The sequence below is a fragment of the Oryzias latipes genome, chromosome 13, assembly GCF_053564925.1.
Source record: "Oryzias latipes strain Hd-rR chromosome 13, Olatipes_Hd-rR_3.1".
In the NCBI taxonomy this organism is placed as follows: domain Eukaryota; kingdom Metazoa; phylum Chordata; class Actinopteri; order Beloniformes; family Adrianichthyidae; genus Oryzias; species Oryzias latipes.
In genome coordinates this window covers 36,786,799-36,809,686 of record NC_136249.1, presented here as the reverse complement: position 1 = coordinate 36,809,686, position 22,888 = coordinate 36,786,799, and the positions used below count along the sequence as shown (strand labels likewise).

Genomic DNA, 22,888 nt, shown 5'->3' with positions numbered 1-22,888 from the left:
TAGACCAGTGTTTTTCAACCTTTTTGGAGCCACGGCACACTTTAACCCTGACAAAAATCCCGCGGCACACCAGCATCCCGAAACAAAACAGAAAAGCAGAAACTCAGTCTGTTTTGATCTACCCCCCCCCCCCCCCCCTCGGCAATCTGACGTGCATTTTTGTGATAATTGTGGCAGAAAAAGCAGGAAGTTGCAGATGTTTTTTTCTAAAAGATGTAATAAAAGTTAAGTTACATACAAACTGTATGTTCGTTGTGGTTTCAAGACGTGTAACAAGAACGACTCTTTGTACGCTGAGGCGTTGTCCCTTTAAGCCAATGCATCATGGGAGATGTAGTGTGAATACTGCAAGAAAACGGCAGAAAGACTCGCGTCTCTGAGCTTCATTGTTTTGTTCACTTGTTCCACGGTCTGATACCGGATTCTGTGGAAAGCTACACCGCTAAAGACGAGCTTTAGCTGGTATTTATGTTGGAATGAGAGACTTTATGAGAAGAATCGGAACAAGGAAGTGAAGACTTTAACCACTTCTGATTGGTCAGACTGATGACATGTGATTAAGCCTTCAAGAATGATTGGTGGAGTCGTGGAGACAGTAAAAGCTGCGGGACTTTTCAGAAAACAGTTATAGCTGCAGCTAAATCGCGTTACCGTCATTCTTATCAAAATGTCGTTGATAGAATCAAATAAACACAAAGAAAAAAGTATTTCATGATCTTTCATATTCCTAACTACTCAGTGTTTTTTCATGAACAAAGAGCTGATATCCTGGAGATGGGAAATGTTTTTAGATCAGTTAATGAGGGCAATTTTCCACGGCACACTTGACCATCTTCCACAGCACACTAGTGTGCTGCGGCACACTGGTTGAAAAACACTGGTCTAGACCCACTAGACAGAGCTCTGAACCTTTTTTCTTCAATGATTTGTGATCTTCACTGGTGTCCATGGATTACATGAAATCTTTCCACCTTTATCCAGCTTTGTCATGGTAGGGAGAACACGTCAATGGAAGGGGGGGTCATCTAAGATAGAACAAGGGTTAACCCTTGTTAACAACGCCATAACTCCACAACGATGAGACGGCAGCTCATTCACATGTGCCTGGATGAATTCAGACTCGCTTCTCACGGTTCTCCCATCAATCTGTGTGTCAGGACGTTGTCGGCGTTCCTTCTGAGCCGTCATTTCCTCAGGAACCGCCCCGCAGCACGCCTCCACCGGACCAAAGCAAAACCTGTTGATACAGACCTTCACAACTGATCAGCCAAATCTAAAGATTGACTCAGGGAAATGACTGCAAAGGACTTCCATTATTTCTGTCTCTAGTGGCTTTGCTCCGCCCTCACAATTTCTGACCAATGAGTGAAGAGATCTTTAGTCATGCGGTGTTGTTTACAAGCTTGGGTTCGAATCAGGAAAGGCCGCTTGACAGCAGTCTGCATACAGACCAAACTCAAGGTTCAGGACTCGGTCCAGATCAAACCTTTACAGTCTGAAGACGCCCTCAGGTTCAAACGTTCATGTCCTGCAGAAATTATTGGACACATTTCTCCATAAGAGTCTAATGTTCTGAAATCCTGTTTTCATGGGATTTATGAGCTGGAACGCCAGTTTATATAGAAACAAATCAATTTATATTCAATGAAACTTTAATTTTTGGAATGGAAATGAATGGAATGAAAACACTTTTCCATGATAATCAGATTTTTCATATTTATCTATTTTTCGCCCCCTCCCCCTTTGCGGGTGGTTTCTCCTCCAAGCTGGGGTCCTCCACCAGAGGCCTGGGAGCTTGAGGGTCCTGCAGGATCTTAGCTGTTCCTGTTCTTTTCTTTTCTGGACTGAGAGGTCTGAGGTCTTTCCAGGTATCTGTTGTAGCCACTCCTCCAGCTTGGGGGTTACTGCCCCGAGTGCTCCAATTACCACAGGCACCACTGTCACCTTCACTTTCCAGGCTTTCTCCAGTTCTTCTCTGAGTCCCGGGTATTTCTCCAGCTTCTCATGTTCCTTCTTCCTGATGTTCCCATCGCTTGGCACTGCCACATCCACCACAACGGCTTTCCTCTGTTCTTTATCCACCACTACAATGTCTGGTTGGTTCGCCATTACCATCCTATCAGTCTGGATCTGGAAGTCCCACAGGATCTTTGCCCTCTCATTCTCTACCACCTTCGGAGGTGTTTCCCATTTTGACCTTGTCACTTCTGTGATGTCAACAATGTGCGACTTTGTAGTTTTTACTCAGTTAACTCAAACAAACCATAAATATTACGTGTTATGGATGGAATAAAACCAGATGAGGTGTTCGTTACGATAAATTGATGCACCTCATCTCCTAGATTCATCCTCTTCTCTTTCGCTTCTGTTGTGTCCCAGTTTTCACAATTATCTAATCCATTCAAGTGGTTAAAGGAAACTAGGAAACTATACAATTTTCAATTTGATAAAAAATTGATGAATTACTTTATTTTTAAATTATTTATCAATCATGACTTAATATGATATTTACATAAACATCCATGTGAGCATTTATATGCAATGATTTTGATTGTCTATGCGGTTTGTGTATCATCATGTGTGTGTGTGAAGAAGACCTCCCTCTTTAGGGAGTCTTGGACACTAAGCAAAATCAGTGTTCTATGTTCTCTGCAGGCGGCAGTGGAACCACCGACAGGTTAGTTTGTTTTTTCCTCAGTCACACAGAAACCAAACACTGCTGGTTTTCCTATTGAACCTCCTCCTTGAGAGGGGCGGCACTGCAGTCTGGTCATATTTCACCTGGTCACATGACCAGCAGGATACAGTTTCACTGTTGCCACACACAACGTCAAGAGTCCACCTCAGAAGGTCCAGAATCAGGCTGTAGACGGTTCTGCTGCAGTGTTGCAGGTTGATGATGTCAGACTTTGGACTGGACTACATTGAGTTGCTTCAACAGGAAGTGGACCGGACTTCTGCTGTGAGTCTGTCTCCTGAAACCGGAGGGGGGGGGGGGGGGGGACCTCAGGTCTGTAGGGCAGGAGTATCTGTATGTTTTCCAGATATCAGTTCCCCACTTACAGCTGATTACCTGGATCAGTTGGTATCAGGTGATCAGGGGTATGTTGGAAAACAAGCAGGTCCTACCCCTGCAGCCCAGCTGGGACTGGAATCCTCGTTTTTGTGACTTCCAGTCATGAGGCAGAGAGAGAGCCCCCGCCTTTCCTATGTCAGACTTTATGATGAGGATCCGAAATGGCCGCCAAAATGGCAGCAATTGTGAAGAAAACAGCGGTTTCTGAAATGATGGAGGTCTGCAGGTAAACAGCAGGTCTTCCTAAATGTCAGCAGACAGAGAAGATCCAGAATGCAGCAGCAGTAAAGGTTCTAAAGGTTCTTTTCTACATAAGTGGATTGAATTCTCTGTAAATGGAACACTGAAGGTTTTCTTATCTATAAAAGAAAATTCCAGAAACGTTCTTGCAGCAGTTTCAACAAACACAGACTTTCAAATGCTGCATTTACGGAGTTTAAGCTCTGAGTTTTACTGGACAACCTCAGAGTTGAACTTTATGCAGATGACAGAGGCCTGTTTAGATGAAAACAGACTCCACAGCATTACATGGCGACTGCTGTCTCTTTTTCTAACTCTTTGGTTTTAATTTGAAGGTTCCTTCATGATGTTCGGAAATGAGGTTCTGCATGAACCTACAGGTTCTGCTTTAAGGCCTTACCGGGTCTGTGGAATCACAGCTATCTTAGCCTGATTTTAAACTCTTCTGTAGAATTCCTTTTGATGGACACAAATAAAACCAGGCCAGCCTTAGAACCCGGAAAGTAGTGTTCCTTTTGTTCCTCTGTTCTGGACGTTCCCTTACTCAAGCATTTGTTCTTTGAGATATTGAAAAGAACCAGCAAGTAAACAGATCTTTGCTTTATAACTTATAATTAGAGGCAGCTTTGTGTGAGGAATGAGGAGGAGCAAGATGAGGCCACGCCCCCCAGGCCTCTCCCACAGACCAGCCCCGCAACACGGAGGCTGGCCGTCTCCCCAAGCCATGGAGGGAAACCTTTAACACCTCAGTTTACAGAGGTAATCAGCATTTTGAGTCTGTTCTGGGAGAATGATCGTCTTTTCTTTGGTGTGAGCGTCCATCAGCCTCCTCTCTGCTGCAACCCCCTTTAGACACTAACTCCACCTTTCCTGCAGCTCTGTTTTCCACTTGTTTTCTTCCTGCTGGAGTCTATTGACCAGGGGGGTATTCCAGAAATTAGGTTATGCTAGCTCCCACAGTAAGTTTGAGGCTAAGGAAGTTGATAACCTCAGCTTTCGGCTCCACAAATGGAGGTATGTTTCAGGATATGTCAGGTTGCCATAGCAACTCATGCTCTGAACATAACCTGGTCTGGAGCAGGTTTAGTTGAAGGTTAGTTTGTTTACAGAGAGGTGAAGCAGCATGGCGTGTCCATTTGAAGATGATTTAGTGGATGAAGAAGCTCAGATAATACTTTTTCCACCGTGAGAGGGTGATAAGACCACATATGGATGTTGGAAAGATGAACTTTATACTTTGATCTAACTTTTTTTTTTACTTGTCCTGTCCAACAGCTGGGCAGACAGATGAGAGCTGAGGGCCTCTTGTGTTGGACATATTTTACTTTAACAAGAGGGGTTATTCATCTTCAGACAAACCAGAGGTATCATGTTTGTTTCAATCATGTTTGAAAATCTTTGGTGTTGGACCGGACGGAAAAGGAAAGGAGGGAAGAAGAGAGAGGGACGTTAGAAAGGGGGATGGGGGTAGGAGGGTGATGATAGAAGGGGGGGGGGGGGTAAGACCATGAAGCAGCATAGAGCAGACAGGTTTACTGGTTGTTTATCATTACGGTACGGTTCAAATGTAGTACAAAAAGGGCGGGGCCTGTCCACACACACACTCAAATGTTATCAACACACCTGCTAGCTGCAAAAATGTCCACATGTCAACATGTACACAAAACAGATAGTGTTCACGAACGCATACCTATGCCTTTAAACCAACTAGTGTGAAATCTTTCATTCATTCAATCATGCAAACTGTTAATGCAAAGGTGAGCTAACACCTGTGCTCAGGTGAGTGTTTATGTTCTTCTAAAATGGATGGTGGAATGTGAAAAGAAGGAGGAGGAGCGCCCAGCCACCCCCACACCCAGACCCCCACCGCAGCAGCAGCGGCAGCCGGAACCCCGAACGCCACACGGCAGCAGGCAGGGGACAACCGCCCCCCGGGCGACCAAATCCGCCACCCAGGCCAGGGCCAGCAGGACCGCTGTGAGGCCCACAGAGCCAGAGAGCAGGGAGGCACGGAGGGAAAGAGAGCGCTGCCCCAGCCCAACCAGGAGAGCAGCCCCCCCACCGCGCCGGGAGAGCCCAACGCAGGGCCCCACCGGAGAAGGGCACCCACAGCCCCAGACGAGCACCCCATCACCACCCAGGAGTTCCGGGCTTCCCCCCGCCCCAACCCCAGGTACGAGCCAGGACCCCCCAAGGGAGACCCGCTCCGCACTCCAGGCAGCCGCCCAACCCACCCACGGTTGGTCCAGGGAGGAGCAAGGCAGGGGCCAGCCGCCCCCGCCCAGGAGGGGGGAACCCCGGGGAAAAAGGGGGCCCACCATTACGTGTTGTAAACTTGGCCCGACCAGGCTCGGCCACAGTCGGAAATTTGGCGGGGCCCAGCGCTCAGGGGCAAGGACCAGGACCCACCCCCCAGGGACACGGACACCCCCGGCTGCAAAGGGCCCTGTACCCCCCACCAGGGTGATGTCCTATGTCCCATCTTCCTTGCAAAATGTGTGTGCGTGTATGTGTGTGTGTTTGTGTTGGAATGTATATTTTGAAGGGGGGAGGGGGGGTGTACTAAGGGGGGTGCAGTTAAAATGTGCGGGTAGGGCACTGAGGGGACGTCTCCTGATTAATTCAATTCAATTCAATTTTATTTGTATAGCCCAAAATCACAACAACAGTCGTCTCGATGGGCTTCAAAGTAAAACATGAATTCAAAAGGATCACGAATACAAAGAGTTCAATAGAAAATACTAAAATGAACTAACAAACTGACTAAGCTATACTGGCATCCCTGCCCTTAGACCCCCCTTCGCGGGGATTACTCACAGTGATGTCCCCACTTTGATTTAACTTCATTATTTGCTTCAGTTAAGATAAATCCTTTTTTAGTTAAGTCGGTTTCAAAATAACACATATTTTTCAGACAGGTATTTACGGTGGCCCTGAAGTGCAAAGCATTCAACAAATCACTCGATACAAAAACATTTTTAAGATCACAACAATTAAAAAAAAAAAAAAGTTAAAAAGCTGCATTAAATTTTAGAAAACAAAACAAAATTTCAGAAACCAAAACTTAAAAAACAAAAATGGGAAAAAAAAAACATTTCAGAAAACAAAATTAATTTCCAGAAAACAAAATGAAATCTTCAAAGATGAAAAACATTTCCAAACCGGAAGAGGCAGGTACTATGGGACAACGCTGATTGGATGATGATGTTTGTCAATCATTTGAACTGAAAAGTATTTTAAATGAAGCGACGACGGATTTCATCGTCCAAACAACAATGTACTATAATAATCCACGTATTTCCCATTTGTATGTCAAATAAAAATTGCAGCAAACTGTTAATGAACTTTTAAAAAAATTTTTTAACATTTCGCCTGACACACGATCACCCGGAAGTAGTTTGTGAGCACTTTTACTGTGAACGCTGTGCGCTGATGTCTACGGCTGCGAGGTTCACGCTGTCAATCATCTTCAGGTAAGAATCAATTCTGTGATCTTTTCTTTTGTCAGTCACATGTCTCTAAGGATGTTAATTTTAGGATGTTAAAGTGCTGCTTTGAAAAGATAATTTCTTTTTATCTTGCGCATGCGCAAAAAGAACCCGATGGAGACGAACCGTCTTCACATGATAGCCGTTCCCGTTTTTGGTGACAACATGAGAGAAAAAGCTCCGAGCCAGCCTGATTCTGTGATTTATACAGTAATTACAGTAATTATATGGCATCAGTGTTGCTAAAAATCGACTTTAAGACTGAAATCACAAACAAGTTCTTATGGGAAATAATATTTAAGTGTATTGTATATTTTTGAACCATGCATATACATATACTGAAACTTAAAAATGAACTTTAAAAGTTTATAAAATGCTTAATTGAATGAACATGTAATATTTCTGCAGGTGAAGTTTCTCAAAGCGAAGTTCCAGAAAGGTTTGTGCTGCAGAAGAACAGATGGCAGCTCTACATGGGAATACAAAAAGACTAAAGTCATTCATATCATTGTGCAGTGTACAGGCAAGTCACCATGATTTATGTGAAATGTAATCAATAAATATTATTTAACCTTAATATCTATTTTTTTTTTTTAATTGCAGGTCCTTTAAAAAAAAGTCTTTAACCTGCTGCATACAAAAAAAACTGAATGCTGACGTGAGGATTGTAATAATGGATATGAAAATAAACAAATTTGTTTCATAGCAATGCAGTATATTTATTGAAAACTTAACATGAATACGTTATTCAGTAACAGAAACAAAGAAACAGTTGTGGATTTTCCTTTATGGGCTTCTTCATGCAGTCAATCAAATGTTGCGCTTACAATCAGCATTTACTCAGCGGACCTGTCAGTCACATTTATTAGAGGAAAAAATGCATCTGGGAAAAGTCTGTTTGTGCTTAACAACTATATAAAAAAGTCATGTCAGGGAAGGTTTGTCCACATTGCTGCTCAGCATCACATCCAGAGGAAGATGCACAGGTAAGGGACGCCAGTTCCTGCTCGTACATGCTGGCAGCTTCCTCTGCACTGGACTCCAGCTCCATTGAAATCCCTGACAGAAATAAATTAATAAATTAAAAATCCCTGACAGAAAAACATCAGCTGCCGTTCATCTTTCATTCAGGAAAAAGTTGAGTTCATCAAAATGAGGAGAAAATGGGTTAAACCAGAAATTCATTAGGGAGGGGTCAAAACACCAAACTCAGAATAAAATACATTATTTCAGTCTTATAAAAATACATTCTAAAACACTTTGGTATTCCTCCTCTGCCTGAAAGACTAAAATGTTTTTTTAAAGATGTTTTTTACTCTACAGACTTTGCCACCGTTAGTTACACACCTGGACGTGTCTGATGATGTGCAGATCCAGTCATTTACTGTCATGTTTCTGTGCACTGACACACTCTAAAGTCACAGATCTTAATAGTGTGAATAAGAAGCATTCATAAATGTTATTCTGAGACACAAACTGCTGCAGTTTACCTGACAGCTTTGCTGATTTATGCGGCTGGTACACCTGTCTGAGAATCCTGCCCACGTGACCCCCCCCCCCTCTCCAGCTGATGAGGTAACCTGTCATTAACGTATGACTGAAGGATCTTGGATCTGTCTGTAAACACCCACCTAGAAATCACGTTTAACGCTACATTTATTAGATCAAACAAATGTGCCTCCATACCTTATCTGTGGATGACGGGACTGCATTTCCTGATGTGCGCCGTCTTTAACACCCGTTTCTTCACAGCTGCTGCTTTAGACAGAATCCTCTCACGACATTTCGAAACATTTGTAAACCTGGTCGGTGTTGATATTTCTGTGCGTTCTGTCATCACATCCGCTAAATATTCAAAGATTAACGTTTGAGTTAACGTTTTACCGTCCCTTTCTTTGTTTACCTGCAGAACGGACGTCATCCACACAAACTACTTCCGGGTGACCGTTCTGCTTCAGACGAAATATTCAAAAAAGAATTTAAACCTTCATTATCCGTTTGCTGCATTTTTGATTTAATATGTAAATGGGAAATACTTGGATTATTATAGTACATTGTTGTTTGGACGATGAAATCCGGCATCGCTTCATTTAAAATACTTTTCAGTTCAAATGATTGACAAAAATCATCATCCAATCAGCGTTGTTCCATAGTACCTGCCTCTTCCGGTTTGGAAATGTTTTTCATTTTTGAAGATTTCGTTTTGTTTTCTGGAAATTAATTTTGTTTTCTGAAATGTTTTTTTCTTTTTTTTCTTTTTTGTGTTTTGGTTTCTGAAATTTTGTCTTGTTTTTCTAAAATGTAATACTGCTTTTTAAATAGTTGCTGTGATCTTAAAAATGTTTTTGTATCGAGTGATTTGTTGAATGGTTTGCACTTCAGGGCCACCGTAGGTATTTTACTTTCATTCAAACTAATTCAATTAAGTAGGTGTAACTTTGTTGCTGCTGTTAGATCGGCACCGCAAGGGATTGTGGGATATCATTCCCTTTGCCTGTCTGGATGGATTTGGGTTTAAGTGTGGCTTTGTGACCAAATGTGTTTAGTTGTTTAGCTGTTTTACTGTGTTTTGTTGAGTTATTTGTCCTGTTATGTTTAATTCTTTCAGCACCATGAGTGAGAGAGGAGGATGAGGATATTTAGAACCTCTACTGTTTCATAGTGTAATGTTAAAGTCAGAGAAATGATGATTGATTTTAAGTTGTGAATCCGTTTTGTTTCATTCATTTTATTGTTATATAAATGAGAATATCTGCAGCCTCAAATTTAGACATATGACAAAATGAAGATGGAAAAAAATGTTATTGAATTGGAGTAAAATGACATTTAGTTAGATAAATATGTAAATTTGAGTTGTGAAAAAAAATATGAAGTTTATGGTAATTGATAAATTGTCTGTCGCAGTGGATGGAATACTGGAATGTCTTACAATTGAAATATGTAACAATTCAGGGAAAAATGTCTTTATAAGCTGTGTTTATAGGTCGCCAGGGTCAAGCTTAGAAGTTTTCAGTGACTGGATGGAAAAGATGTTTACCTCTCTAAATAACAAAATATTCTACATCTGTGGAGACTTTAATATGGATCTGATAAACCCCAGCAAACATAAAGCAACCGACGACTTTATCAGCAGAATGTATGCTATGAGTTTAATATCCAACCATAACAAGACCCAGCAGAATCACTACTCAAAGTGCTACTCTCATTGATAATATTTTTACAAATAATATAGAATGCACTCATATGAGCGGACTAATGATATGTGACATAACTGATCATTTACCAGTTTTTTCCCTATTTGACATCAAGGTGAAGACAAAGAAAATGATAAAAGAACCAGTCTACAAAAGGCTAAGAAATGAAAAAACCATGAATGCTCTGAATAATGACTTATCCAGACAAAACTGGAACTCTGTGTACAGAGAGAAAGATGTCGATATCGCTTATAAATGTTTTTTAGAAATATTTAGCTCACTTTACAATAAGAACTGTCCAATTTATAAATTCAAGAACACATTTGCCAAATGCCCTTGGTTAACCACCGGTCTACAAAATGCTTGTAAAAAGAAAAATAACCTCTATAAAAACAGAGGACAAGAGAAACTGAACAAAGATATAAGTCATATAAAAATAAACTAACTGAAATAACACGTTACAGTAAAAAAGTGTACTTCAATAATCTACTGAATGAAAATAAATACAACGTAAAGCGAGTTTGGGAAATATTAAATAACATCATTAAAAATGGGACAAAAAAGCGAACTTATCCAGATTACTTTACAGATGAGAAGGGTCAAAGCTATGACATCAATGAAGCTGCAAACGGTCTCAATAACTACTTTGTAAACGTGGGTCCAGAGTTGGCAGCGGAAATTCCAAAATGCAAAACTAGCAAAGACAATAACCCACCCATCGAAAGGATCCCACACTCAATCTTTCTCTCTAATGTGAACAAAAATGAGCTGATATCAATTGTGAATAATTTCAAAAGTAAAAACTCAAAAGATTGTGAGGATATAGATATGAAGGTGGTGAAAGAAGTCATTCATAGTGTAGCTAAGCCTCTAACATCCATATGTAACTTATCATTACAAACTGGGAGATTCCCAAACCAAATGAAAATAGCCAAAGTGATTCCCATCTATAAGAGTGGAGACAAACACCAATTTACAAACTATAGACCTGTTTCTCTTCTTCCACAATTCTCAAAAATTTTAGAAGAATATTCAATGATAAATTAGCTTTATTTATTGAAAAACATAACATTATAAATGAAAACCAATACGGTTTTAGAGAAAATAGATCCACCTCATTGGCTATCATTGATGCTGTGGAGGAAATCACAAATGCTCTGGACAAAAAGAAAAATGCAGCTGGAATTTTCATTGACCTAAAAAAAACATTTGACTCTCAATCATGACATCCTACTGGACAAACTGGAAGTGTATGGGATAAGAGGACTAGTATTAACTTGGGTCAAAAGCTATTTAACGGGAATAAAACAATTTGTCAAGATTGATGAATATACATCAGAAACCAAAGAGATAAGTTGTGGTGTCCCACAAGGATCAATTCTAGGCCCGCTGCTATTCAATATTTACATAAATGACATATTCAATGTTTCAAAGCTTATGAAACTCATATTATTTGCTGATGACACAAATATATTCTATTCTACAGACAATCATAGGGAACTTATAAAGGTGGTGAACACAGAGTTAAATAATATAAAACTATGGATGGATTACAACAAATTATCTTTGAACCTAGATAAAACCAAAGCGATGTTTTTTGGAAACTTCAATGCAAATAAAGAGCTCTCAATTGAAATAAATAATGTCTTAATCGAACGTGTTACAGAAATCAAATTCTTAGGGGTTTTTATCGATGACAAACTAAGTTGGAAGCCACACATCAGACACATACAAACTAAAGTCTCAAAAAGTATTTCAATCGTAAATAAATCTAAACATATATTAGGATACAACAGTAGATATTTATTGTACTGTTCTTTAATATTACCATATTTCACCTACTGTATAGAAATTTGGGGGAATAATTACAAGAGCTCACTACATCCTCTCTTTCTACTTCAAAAACGAGCCGTCAGTATTGTACATAAAGCCGGATATCTTGATCATACAAACAATCTATTTTATCAATCAAGACTTTTAAAACTGTATGACCTTGTTGATTTTTACACTGCGCAACTTTTATACAGAGCCAGCTGGAAATTGTTACCATTCAACATCCAAAAACAGTTCTTAGAAAATGAAGGAGGCTACAGACTGAGGGGATGTAGGAACTTCAAGATCAAACTGATAAGAACCACAAAGAAAAGTTTCTGTGTGTCGGTGTGGCACTAAACTTTGGAACAGTTTAAGTAATGAGCTCAAGAAATGATCAAATATTCAAATATTCAAGAAAATGTATAAAGAAACTCTGATTTCAGGATATGAAGATAAGAGGATTTAAGGATCAACAGGTGTTTGAATAATTCCAAATCCATGTGTGAACTGGAATGTGGTGAAATAATCAAAGATCTTTTAATTACAACCACTGAGTGTTACATTGTGATGTGCAATAATGATTACTGAAAGGTTTAAATTACAATCAATAAGCTATTGATTTTATTTACTTGATCTGCAATGTGTAGCAATAATTTCTGGTTTAATCTTATCATGTGTTCTAATGATAATCAATTATTATTTCATATCGGTATCGTTACTGTTTACTGAAATCATGAATGAATGTTTTCTGAAGATCATCAATCATTTCTAGGCAGTGGAATCTATCTGATCAGAACCGGATTTAAAACTCTGTAAAACTATCACATGAATGAACTCAGTAGGGGTGGGGTTATATAAACTTGCTTCTTCACGCTCCTTTTCAAGCAATATATCAAACTCTACTTATACTTCAGTTAATGATCACTGTATTTAATTAAGCATATATGATTTAAGTGACATTTTTGTTTTGTTTTCTGTCTTTTTAATCTATGCATTTCATCATTTCTGTAATGACTTTGATAAATATGTGTGAATTCTTTATTGCTTTGACTACAATGCTTGAAATAAATCAATAAAATCAAAAATCAAAAATCAAATCAAAAATATTGAGTTGCGTAAACGTAAGAAATTAGGTTGAATAAATGTAACTCAATTACTTGTTACCAATTGAATTAATTCATTTAAGTTGGATAGGTTATCCAAATTATATATATATATATATATATATATATATATATATATATATATATATATATATATATATATATATATATATATATATATATATATATATATATATATATATATATATATGGGGCGTTTTTTTTTTATATATATATATATAAAAAAAAACGCCCCTCTGCCCCCCCACAGGTGGTTTCTCCTCCAAGCTCAGGTCCTCTATCAGAGACCTGGGAGCTTGAGGGTCCTGCAGTATCTTAGCTGTTCCTGTTCTGTTCTTTTCCGGACTGAGAGGTCTGAGGTCTTTCCAGGTATCTGTTGTAGCCACTCCTCCAGCTTGGGGGTTACTGCCCCCAGTGCTCCAATTACCACAGGCACCACTGTCACCTTCACTTTCCAGGCTTTCTCCAGTTCTTCTCTGAGTCCCTGGTATTTCTCCAGTTTCTCATGTTCCTTCTTCCTGATGTTCCCATCGCTTGGCACTGCCACATCCACCACAACGGCTTTCCTCTGTTCTTTATCCACCACTACAATGTCTGGTTGGTTCTCCATCACCATCCTATCAGTCTGGATCTGGAAGTCCCACAGGATCTTTTACCTCTCATTCTCTACCACCTTCAGAGGTGTTTCCCATTTTGACCTTGGGGTTTCCAGTACATATTCTGCACACATGTTCCTGTATATTATTCCAGCCACTTGATTGTGGCGCTCCATGTATGCTTTACCTGCCAGCATCTTACACCCTGCAGTTATGTGCTGGATTGTTTCAGGCGCCTCTTTGCATAGCCTACACCTTGGGTCTTGTCTGGTGTGGTAGATCTGAGCCTCTATATACATATATATATATATATATACATATGTATATACATACACACATATATATATATATATATATATATATATATATATATATATATATATATATATATATATATATATATATATATATATATATGTATATATGTATATACATACACATATATATATATATAACTTGGATAATATATATATATATTTGGGATATCATTCCCTTTGCCTGTCTGGACGGATTTGGGTTTAAGTGTGGGTTTTTGACCAAATGTGTTTAGTTGTTTAGTCGTTTTACTGTGTTTTGTTGAGTTATTTGTACTTATATGTTTAATTCTTACTGCACCATGAGTGAGAGGGAGGAAGAGGAGGATGATGATATTTAGAACCTCTACTAGTTTGTGGTGTAATATTAAAAACATTTAATTGAATTGGAGTAATATGACATTTAGTTAGATAAATATGTAAATTTGAGTTGTATTAACAATTATTGAGTTTATAGACGTAAGAAATTAGTTTGATTAAATTTAACTCAATTACTTGTTACCAATAAGTAATTCATTTACGATGGGAAAATTGGATAAGTTATATATGTATATATATATATATATATATATATATATATATATATATATGCGTCACAATGAAAATGGAAATAAGATCAGAAACTCGTGCGTTTACTTTGTTCTTTTTCTCCAAGCAGAAACTCTTTCTTTTGATGATGCAGCTGTGTTACTTTATTAATGGACGTATAATCTTCATACCCCGTCATTAACCCTTGTTCTATCCCAGGCACTTTACCATTGGGAGGTGGGTCATCTAGACCCACTAGACAGTGCTCTGAAGCTTTTTTCTTCAATGATTTGTGATCTTCACTGGTGTCCATGGATTACATGAAATCTTTCCACCTTTATCCACCTTTGTCATGGTAGGGGGAACACCTCAATGGAAGGGGGGGGGTCATCTAAGATAGCACAAGGGTTAAAATCTCAGACTCCGTCTCACTGAAGTATAGCGCTCTCTTTTTTTCCTCCACGCGTTTCCATGGTGACTCTGGAAATCTGTGATCCATTGAGAATGTCTTTATGTACCTGCTGTGCACGTGCATTAACCCAGGGTTACCAAGTGGAGTGTAATTATGCTAACTCATATCCGGTCTTTAGGAACCGACATACCCAGAATAAACAAGTTCAGGAGGATTTCAGCCAGAGTTCAGGGTTAAAGTCAGGGGAGTTTAAACGGGCCTTCTGGAATACCCCCTGGTGTGCTGTTTGGCTTTACACTAGACTATATTTGGTACTCGTCTCAGTTTTCTGGACATGTCCTTTGATTGCTTTCAGAACCTGAGGAGGCTCCTGTTTGGGAGAACGGTCCGTGTCTTTAACTTTGATTGGAGGAAATCCTTTTTCCAGTTTAGAGAACCAAACTCGGAGCTCTCCTATGCTCTGGAGGTGGACCGGGTACGTCTCTGGGCTCCGTCAGCCACCTGTCCTCTGCATAGCCGTTAGGTGTCAAAGGATTCCTGCACCAGAAAAGAAAGGATAAGGAACGAGAAGTAGAAAAAAACGCTCTGGAGATTCAAATATAAACTTGAGTCAATAGAAAAACCTCTCATCTTTCTGAAAGCAGCTCTCACCTGCTCAGGTGTGTGTTTCAGGGCGGGGCTCGCACTGTTCAGATGGTCATCCAGGCTCGCATCATCAAGCATCTGCTCTTCGGCCAGCAGGTGGGCTCAGAGAGGCGTGTGCTGCTCAGGTGAGCTGGTGTCATGACACCTGTCTGATACCTGTACACACCTGTACCTGTACACTCACGTGTGTGAAACGATGGAAAACACCTGGAAGAGGATTTTGGAGGCGGGGCTGACAGAAGGACCACTTATTGTTCTTCCCTTAGACTTGAGCAGCTCCTCCAACAAATTCCTTACAGATAATGATTGTGACGATGATGAAAATACTGACAAAATCCTAGTAAATATTGTATTGACTGACAGCATTACAGCTAAGATTCATGACTGAAAATCCATTCTGTGAGGCAGTGAAGGACCCTGTTGTGCTAGTGGGTATCATTTTTTTTTAACTTTATTTTTAAAAATATTTTTCTTAGCACAAAATACAGCTGTTCCTTCACAAACAACAGCAAAGACAAACACAAGTAGCGGGGAGCAACTAAAACGTTGTTTCAAGACCGGTCCGAGATAGCAGAATATCGTGTCCATTTCTTCAATCGATCTTCAAGTTTTTGTGCATGTAGCCTTAAGTAATGCGTCATCTTCTCCATGGAGAAAATTTCCTCCATAATGTCTCCATTGCTGCAGTGTCAGCATTTCACTTCTCAACCAGTTTCTTGTTACAGCCTTTTTACAGGCTAGTATCATCACCTTGAACAGGTTCTTGTCTTCTGGTCAAATGACGTCCGTCGTTAGGCCAAAGTACAGTATCTGTGGGTCCATGACTATCTCACATCCTAGGATATCTGAAAGGTTTTGACCATAATTTCCCAGAAAGGAGAAATATTTCCACATGACCAGAAGATGTGTGAATGGTTAGCGGTAAAGTCCCCACACAGCCTCCAGCGTGGTTGTGGGGTTCCTGTTTACTATTTATGTGAGGACTAATAAAAAACCTTGTCATGTTTTTCCATCCAAATTCTCTCCATTTTCTAGAACATGTGGAGCTATGCTGTAGTCCACCGATTGAATGCCATTTATCTTCTGATGGTGAAATTTGTAATTCTGATTCCCACTTTTGCTTTGTATGCAGAGTTATGTCCGTTACGGTTTACCAAGCATGTTTGGAAACAACCTTTGAGTGTAACTTCTTATAAGACCCCGTCAGCATTTCGATTACCTTGCTTCTGTCTTGACTAACATATTTTTTAATCTCCGTATTGTAGAAGTGCCTTAATTGGAAATACCTGAATAGGTCAGCCGTATCCAGCTGAAACTCCTCTTTGAGCCTTTGAGCACACTGCCGTCATTCCTCTGTCACTCCATTTCTTAAAGATATTGTCCGTCTGTCCCATTCTGAATTTTTGAGATTGGGAGGGCCAGATAAGTAGTTTGTAATCTCCACCTCTTTTGTATTTATTGGCCACGCCCCTCCAGATCTTTAATATCATTTCAATAATAGGGTTTTGTTCTATGATTTCTATTTGTATTTTCTCCCCCAGTCTTGCTTGTGGTGGACATTTAGCCTTAACTCCATTTGTTTCCATTTGGAGTAATATTCTGTTGTACACCAACATACTATGTATCTTAACTGGGCTGCTGAATAGTATTCTTGAAAGCTTGGGAGACCTAATCTTCCTCTTTCTTTTTCTAGTTGGAGCGTTTTCAATTTTACTCTTGGTTTTTTCCATTCCCAAATAAATCTACTCACTTCTTTGTCCCATTTTACAAATTCATCCTCTGGAATCTGCACCGGCAATGATAAGAACAGATATAACAATCTGGGTAGCACATTCACTTTTAGAAGCGTTGGGTTATCGAAGCCAAAGGCCAAAACCCAGAGCCGTGGTCGGAAATTCACGGCAGCGACCAAAGCTTACAAATCACAGAGAAGGCCCCTTCAGACCAGGAGGACAGCCTGTCCAGTTTCTGTGAGACACTGACCTGTTGTCCTGCCCCCCCCCCCCCCCCCCCCCCAAACACTTTAGTCTGACAGAGCTCGGATCACAGGAACAGCAGGGGGCGCTGGTAGCTGCCCTGTCCGACAGCCTCTGGTTGGCTGGTCAGGAGGAGAGTGCAACGGTAACCATGGTAACAGAGGATTTCTGCCACCAACCTTACTTAGACCACAAACTGGACCTCCTGACAGAAAAGGTGCGTCTGAGGAGCATCATGTGGTTCTGGTTCCACCTCTCATCATCGTGTTCCTTCATCACACCTTATAGATGCAGATGTTCGTCTTCAACAGGAAGGAGAACCTCAGCAGCTTCCTGTTGGACCACATCCAGTGTGTGAGTTAACCAGAAGGAGACATGCTCAGTAATCTGTTACATGGACTCTTTACCCCTTGTTCTATCCTAGGCACTTTAACATTGGGAGTTGGGTCATCTAGACCCACTAGACAGAGCTCTGAACCTTTTTTCTTCAATGATTTGTGATCTTCACTGGTGTCCATGGATTAAATGAAATCTTTCCACCTTTATCCACCTTTGTCATGGTAGGGAGAACACGTCATTGTAAGGGGGGGGGTCATCTAAGATAGAACAATGCAGACAAAACCTCATTCATGACAGAACCTTCTTCATGACGGAACCTTCTTCATGACAGAACCTCCTCCATGACAGAACCTACTTCATTACAGAACCTCCTCCATGACAGAACCTCCTCCATGACAGAACCTTCTTCATGACAGAACCTTCTTCATGACAGAACCTCCTCCATGACAGAACCTTCTTCATGACAGAACCTTCTTCATGACAGAACCTTCTTAATGAAAGTACCTCTTTCATTAAAGAACCTCTTTTATGACAGAACCTCTTTCATGACAGAACCTCCTCCGTGACAGAACCTTCTTCATGACAGAACCTCTTTCGTTAAAGAACCTCTTTTATGACAGAACCTCTTTCATGACAGAACCTCCTCCATGACAGAACCTCCTCCATGATAGAACCTCTTTCATTAAAGAACCTCTTTTATCACAGAACCTCTTTCATGACAGAACCTCCTCCATGACAGAACCACCTCCATGACAGAACCTTCTTCATGACAGAACCTTCTTCATGACAGAACCTTCTTAATGAAAGAACCTCTTTCATTAAAGAACTTCTTTTATGACAGAACCTCTTTCATGACAGAACCTCCTCCATGACAGAACCTCTTTCATGACAGAACCTCCTCCATGACAGAACCACCTCCATGACAGAACCTTCTTCATGACAGAACCTTCTTCATGACAGAACCTCCTCCATGACAGAACGTACTTCATTAAAGAACCTCCTCCATGACAGAACCTTCTTCATGACAGAACCTTCTTCATTACAGAACCTCCTCCATGACAGAACCTACTTCATTACAGAACTTCCTCCATGACAGAACCTTCTTCATGACAGAACCTCTTTCATTAAAGAACCTCTTTTATGACAGAACCTCTTTCATGACAGAACCTCCTCCATGACAGAACCTCCTCCATGACAGAACGTACTTCATTACAGAACCTCCTCCATGACAGAACCTTCTTCATGACAGAACCTCCTCCATGACAAAACCTCTTTCATTAAAGAACCTCTTTTATGACAGAACCTCTTTCATGACAGAACCTCCTCCATGACAGAACCACCTCCATGACAGAACCTACTTCATTACAGAACCTCTTTCATTAAAGAACCTCTTTTATGACAGAACCTCTTTCATGACAGAACCTCCTCCATGACAGAACCTCCTCCATGACAGAACCACCTCCATGACAGAAACTTCTTCATGACAGAACCTTCTTCATGACAAAACCTCCTCCATGACAGAACCTTCTTCATGACAGAACCTCCTCCATGACAAAACCTCTTTCATTAAAGAACCTCTTTTATGACAGAACCTCTTTCATGACAGAACCTCCTCCATGACAGAACCACCTCCATGACAGAACCTACTTCATGACAGAACCTTCTTCATGACAGAACCTTCTCCATGACAGAACCTCCTCCATGACAAAACCTCTTTCATTAAAGAACCTCTTTTATGACAGAACCTCCTTCATGACAGAACCTCCTCCATGACAGAATCTTCTTCATGACAGAACCTCTTTCATTCAAGAACATCTTTTATGACAGAACCTCTTTCATGACAGAACCTCCTCCATGACAAAACCACCTCCATGACAGAACCTACTTCATGACAGAACCTTCTTCATGACAGAACCTTCTCCATGACAGAACCTCCTCCATGACAAAACCTCTTTCATTAAAGAACCTCTTTTATGACAGAACCTCCTTCATGACAGAACCTCCTCCATGACAGAACCTTCTTCATGACAGAACCTTCTTCATGACAGAACCTCCTCCATGACAGAACTTACTTCATTACAGAACCTCTTTCATGACAGAAGCTCCTCCATGACAGAACCTACTTCATGACAGAACCTTCTTCATGACAGAACCTTCTCCATGACAGAACCTCCTCCATGACAAAACCTCTTTCATTAAAGAACCTCTTTTATGACAGAACCTCCTTCATGACAGAACCTCCTCCATGACAGAACCTTCTTCATGACAGAACCTTCTTCATGACAGAACCTCCTCCATGACAGAACCTACTTCATTACAGAACCTCTTTCATGACAGAACCTCCTCCATGACAGAACCTTCTTCATGACAGAACCACCTCCATGACAGAACCTTCTTCATGACAGAACCTTCTTAATGAAAGAACCTCTTTCATTAAAGAACCTCTTTTATGACAGAACTTCTTTCATGACAGAACCTCCTCCATGACAGAACCACCTCCATGACAGAACCTTCTTCATGACAGAACCTTCTTCATGACAGAACCTCCTCCATGACAGAACGTACTTCATTAAAGATCCTCCTCCATGACAGAACCTTCTTCATGACAGAACCTACTTCATTACAGAACCTCCTCCATGACAGAACCTACTTCATTACAGAACCTCCTCCATGACAGAACCTTCTTCATGACAGAACCTCTTTCATTAAAGAACCTCTTTTATGACAGAACCTCTTTCATGACAGAACCTCCTCCATGACAGAACCTACTTCCTGACAGAACCTTCTCCATGACAGAACCTCCTCCATGACAAAACCTCTTTCATTAAAGAACCTCTTTTATGACAGAACCTCCTTCATGACAGAACCTCCTCCATGACAGAACCTTCTTCATGACAGAACCTTCTTCATGACAGAACCTCCTCCATGACAGAACCTACTTCATTACAGAACCTCTTTCATGACAGAACCTCCTCCATGACAGAACCTTCTTCATGACAGAACCTACTTCATTACAGAACTTCCTCCATGACAGAACCTTCTTCATGACAGAACCTCTTTCATTAAAGAACCTCTTTTATGACAGAACCTCTTTCATGACAGAACCTCCTCCATGACAGAACCTCCTCCATGACAGAACGTACTTCATTACAGAACCTCCTCCATGACAGAACCTTCTTCATGACAGAACCTCCTCCATGACAAAACCTCTTTCATTAAAGAACCTCTTTTATGACAGAACCTCTTTCATGACAGAACCTCCTCCATGACAGAACCACCTCCATGACAGAACCTACTTCATTACAGAACCTCCTCCATGACAAAACCTTCTTCATGACAGAACCTCTTTCATTAAAGAACCTCTTTTATGACAGAACCTCTTTCATGACAGAACCTCCTCCATGACAGAACCTCCTCCATGACAGAACCACCTCCATGACAGAAACTTCTTCATGACAGAACCTTCTTCATGACAGAACCTCCTCCATGACAGAACCTTCTTCATGACAGAACCTCCTCCATGACAAAACCTCTTTCATTAAAGAACCTCTTTTATGACAGAACCTCTTTCATGACAGAACCTCCTCCATGACAGAACCACCTCCATGACAGAACCTACTTCATGACAGAACCTTCTTCATGACAGAACCTTCTCCATGACAGAACCTCCTCCATGACAAAACCTCTTTCATTAAAGAACCTCTTTTATGACAGAACCTCCTTCATGACAGAACTTCCTCCATGACAGAACCTTCTTCATGACAGAACCTCTTTCATTAAAGAACCTCTTTTATGACAGAACCTCTTTCATGACAGAACCTCCTCCATGACAGAACCACCTCCATGACAGAACCTACTTCATGACAGAACCTTCTTCATGACAGAACCTTCTCCATGACAGAACCTCCTCCATGACAAAACCTCTTTCATTAAAGAACCTCTTTTATGACAGAACCTCCTTCATGACAGAACCTCCTCCATGACAGAACCTTCTTCATGACAGAACCTTCTTCATGACAGAACCTCCTCCATGACAGAACCTACTTCATTACAGAACCTCTTTCATGACAGAACCTCCTCCATGACAGAACCTACTTCATGACAGAACCTTCTTCATGACAGAACCTTCTCCATGACAGAACCTCCTCCATGACAAAACCTCTTTCATTAAAGAACCTCTTTTATGACAGAACCTCCTTCCTGACAGAACCTCCTCCATGACAGAACCTTCTTCATGACAGAACCTTCTTCATGACAAAACCTCCTCCATGACAGAACCTACTTCATTACAGAACCTCTTTCATGACAGAACCTCCTCCATGACAGAACCTTCTTCATGACAGAACCACCTCCATGACAGAACCTTCTTCATGACAGAACCTTCTTAATGAAAGAACCTCTTTCATTAAAGAACCTCTTTTATGACAGAACTTCTTTCATGACAGAACCTCCTCCATGACAGAACCACCTCCATGACAGAACCTTCTTCATGACAGAACCTTCTTCATGACAGAACCTCCTCCATGACAGAACGTACTTCATTAAAGAACCTCCTCCATGACAGAACCTTCTTCATGACAGAACCTACTTCATTACAGAACCTCCTCCATGACAGAACCTACTTCATTACAGAACCTCCTCCATGACAGAACCTTCTTCATGACAGAACCTCTTTCATTAAAGAACCTCTTTTATGACAGAACCTCTTTCATGACAGAACCTCCTCCATGACAGAACCTCCTCCATGACAGAACGTACTTCATTACAGAACCTCCTCCATGACAGAACCTTCTTCATGACAGAACCTCCTCCATGACAAAACCTCTTTCATTAAAGAACCTCTTTTATGACAGAACCTCTTTCATGACAGAACCTCTTTCATGACAGAACCTCCTCCATGACAGAACCACCTCCATGACAGAACCTACTTCATGACAGAACCTTCTTCATGACAGAACCTTCTCCATGACAGAACCTCCTCCATGACAAAACCTCTTTCATTAAAGAACCTCTTTTATGACAGAACCTCCTTCATGACAGAACCTCCTCCATGACAGAACCACCTCCATGACAGAACCTTCTTCATGACAGAACCTTCTTCATGACAGAACCTCCTCCATGACAGAACTTTCTTCATGACA

General features: G+C 40.6%; 1 protein-coding gene across 1 annotated transcript in view; it reads left to right on the top strand.

Moving 5' to 3' along the window:
* The first annotated feature begins 2,780 nt into the window (after nt 1-2,780).
* The window catches only part of mindy4b (MINDY family member 4B), a 63,914-nt gene continuing 43,806 nt past the window's right edge, over nt 2,781-22,888 (top strand). Inside the window, exons 1-6 of the mRNA XM_078929855.1 lie at nt 2,781-2,962; nt 3,935-4,075; nt 15,143-15,262; nt 15,460-15,557; nt 17,460-17,625; nt 17,697-17,762. Of these exons, the coding sequence (XP_078785981.1) occupies nt 2,897-2,962; nt 3,935-4,075; nt 15,143-15,262; nt 15,460-15,557; nt 17,460-17,625; nt 17,697-17,762 (657 nt within the window). The 5' untranslated portion in view covers nt 2,781-2,896. The remainder of the gene's footprint in view (nt 2,963-3,934; nt 4,076-15,142; nt 15,263-15,459; nt 15,558-17,459; nt 17,626-17,696; nt 17,763-22,888) is intronic.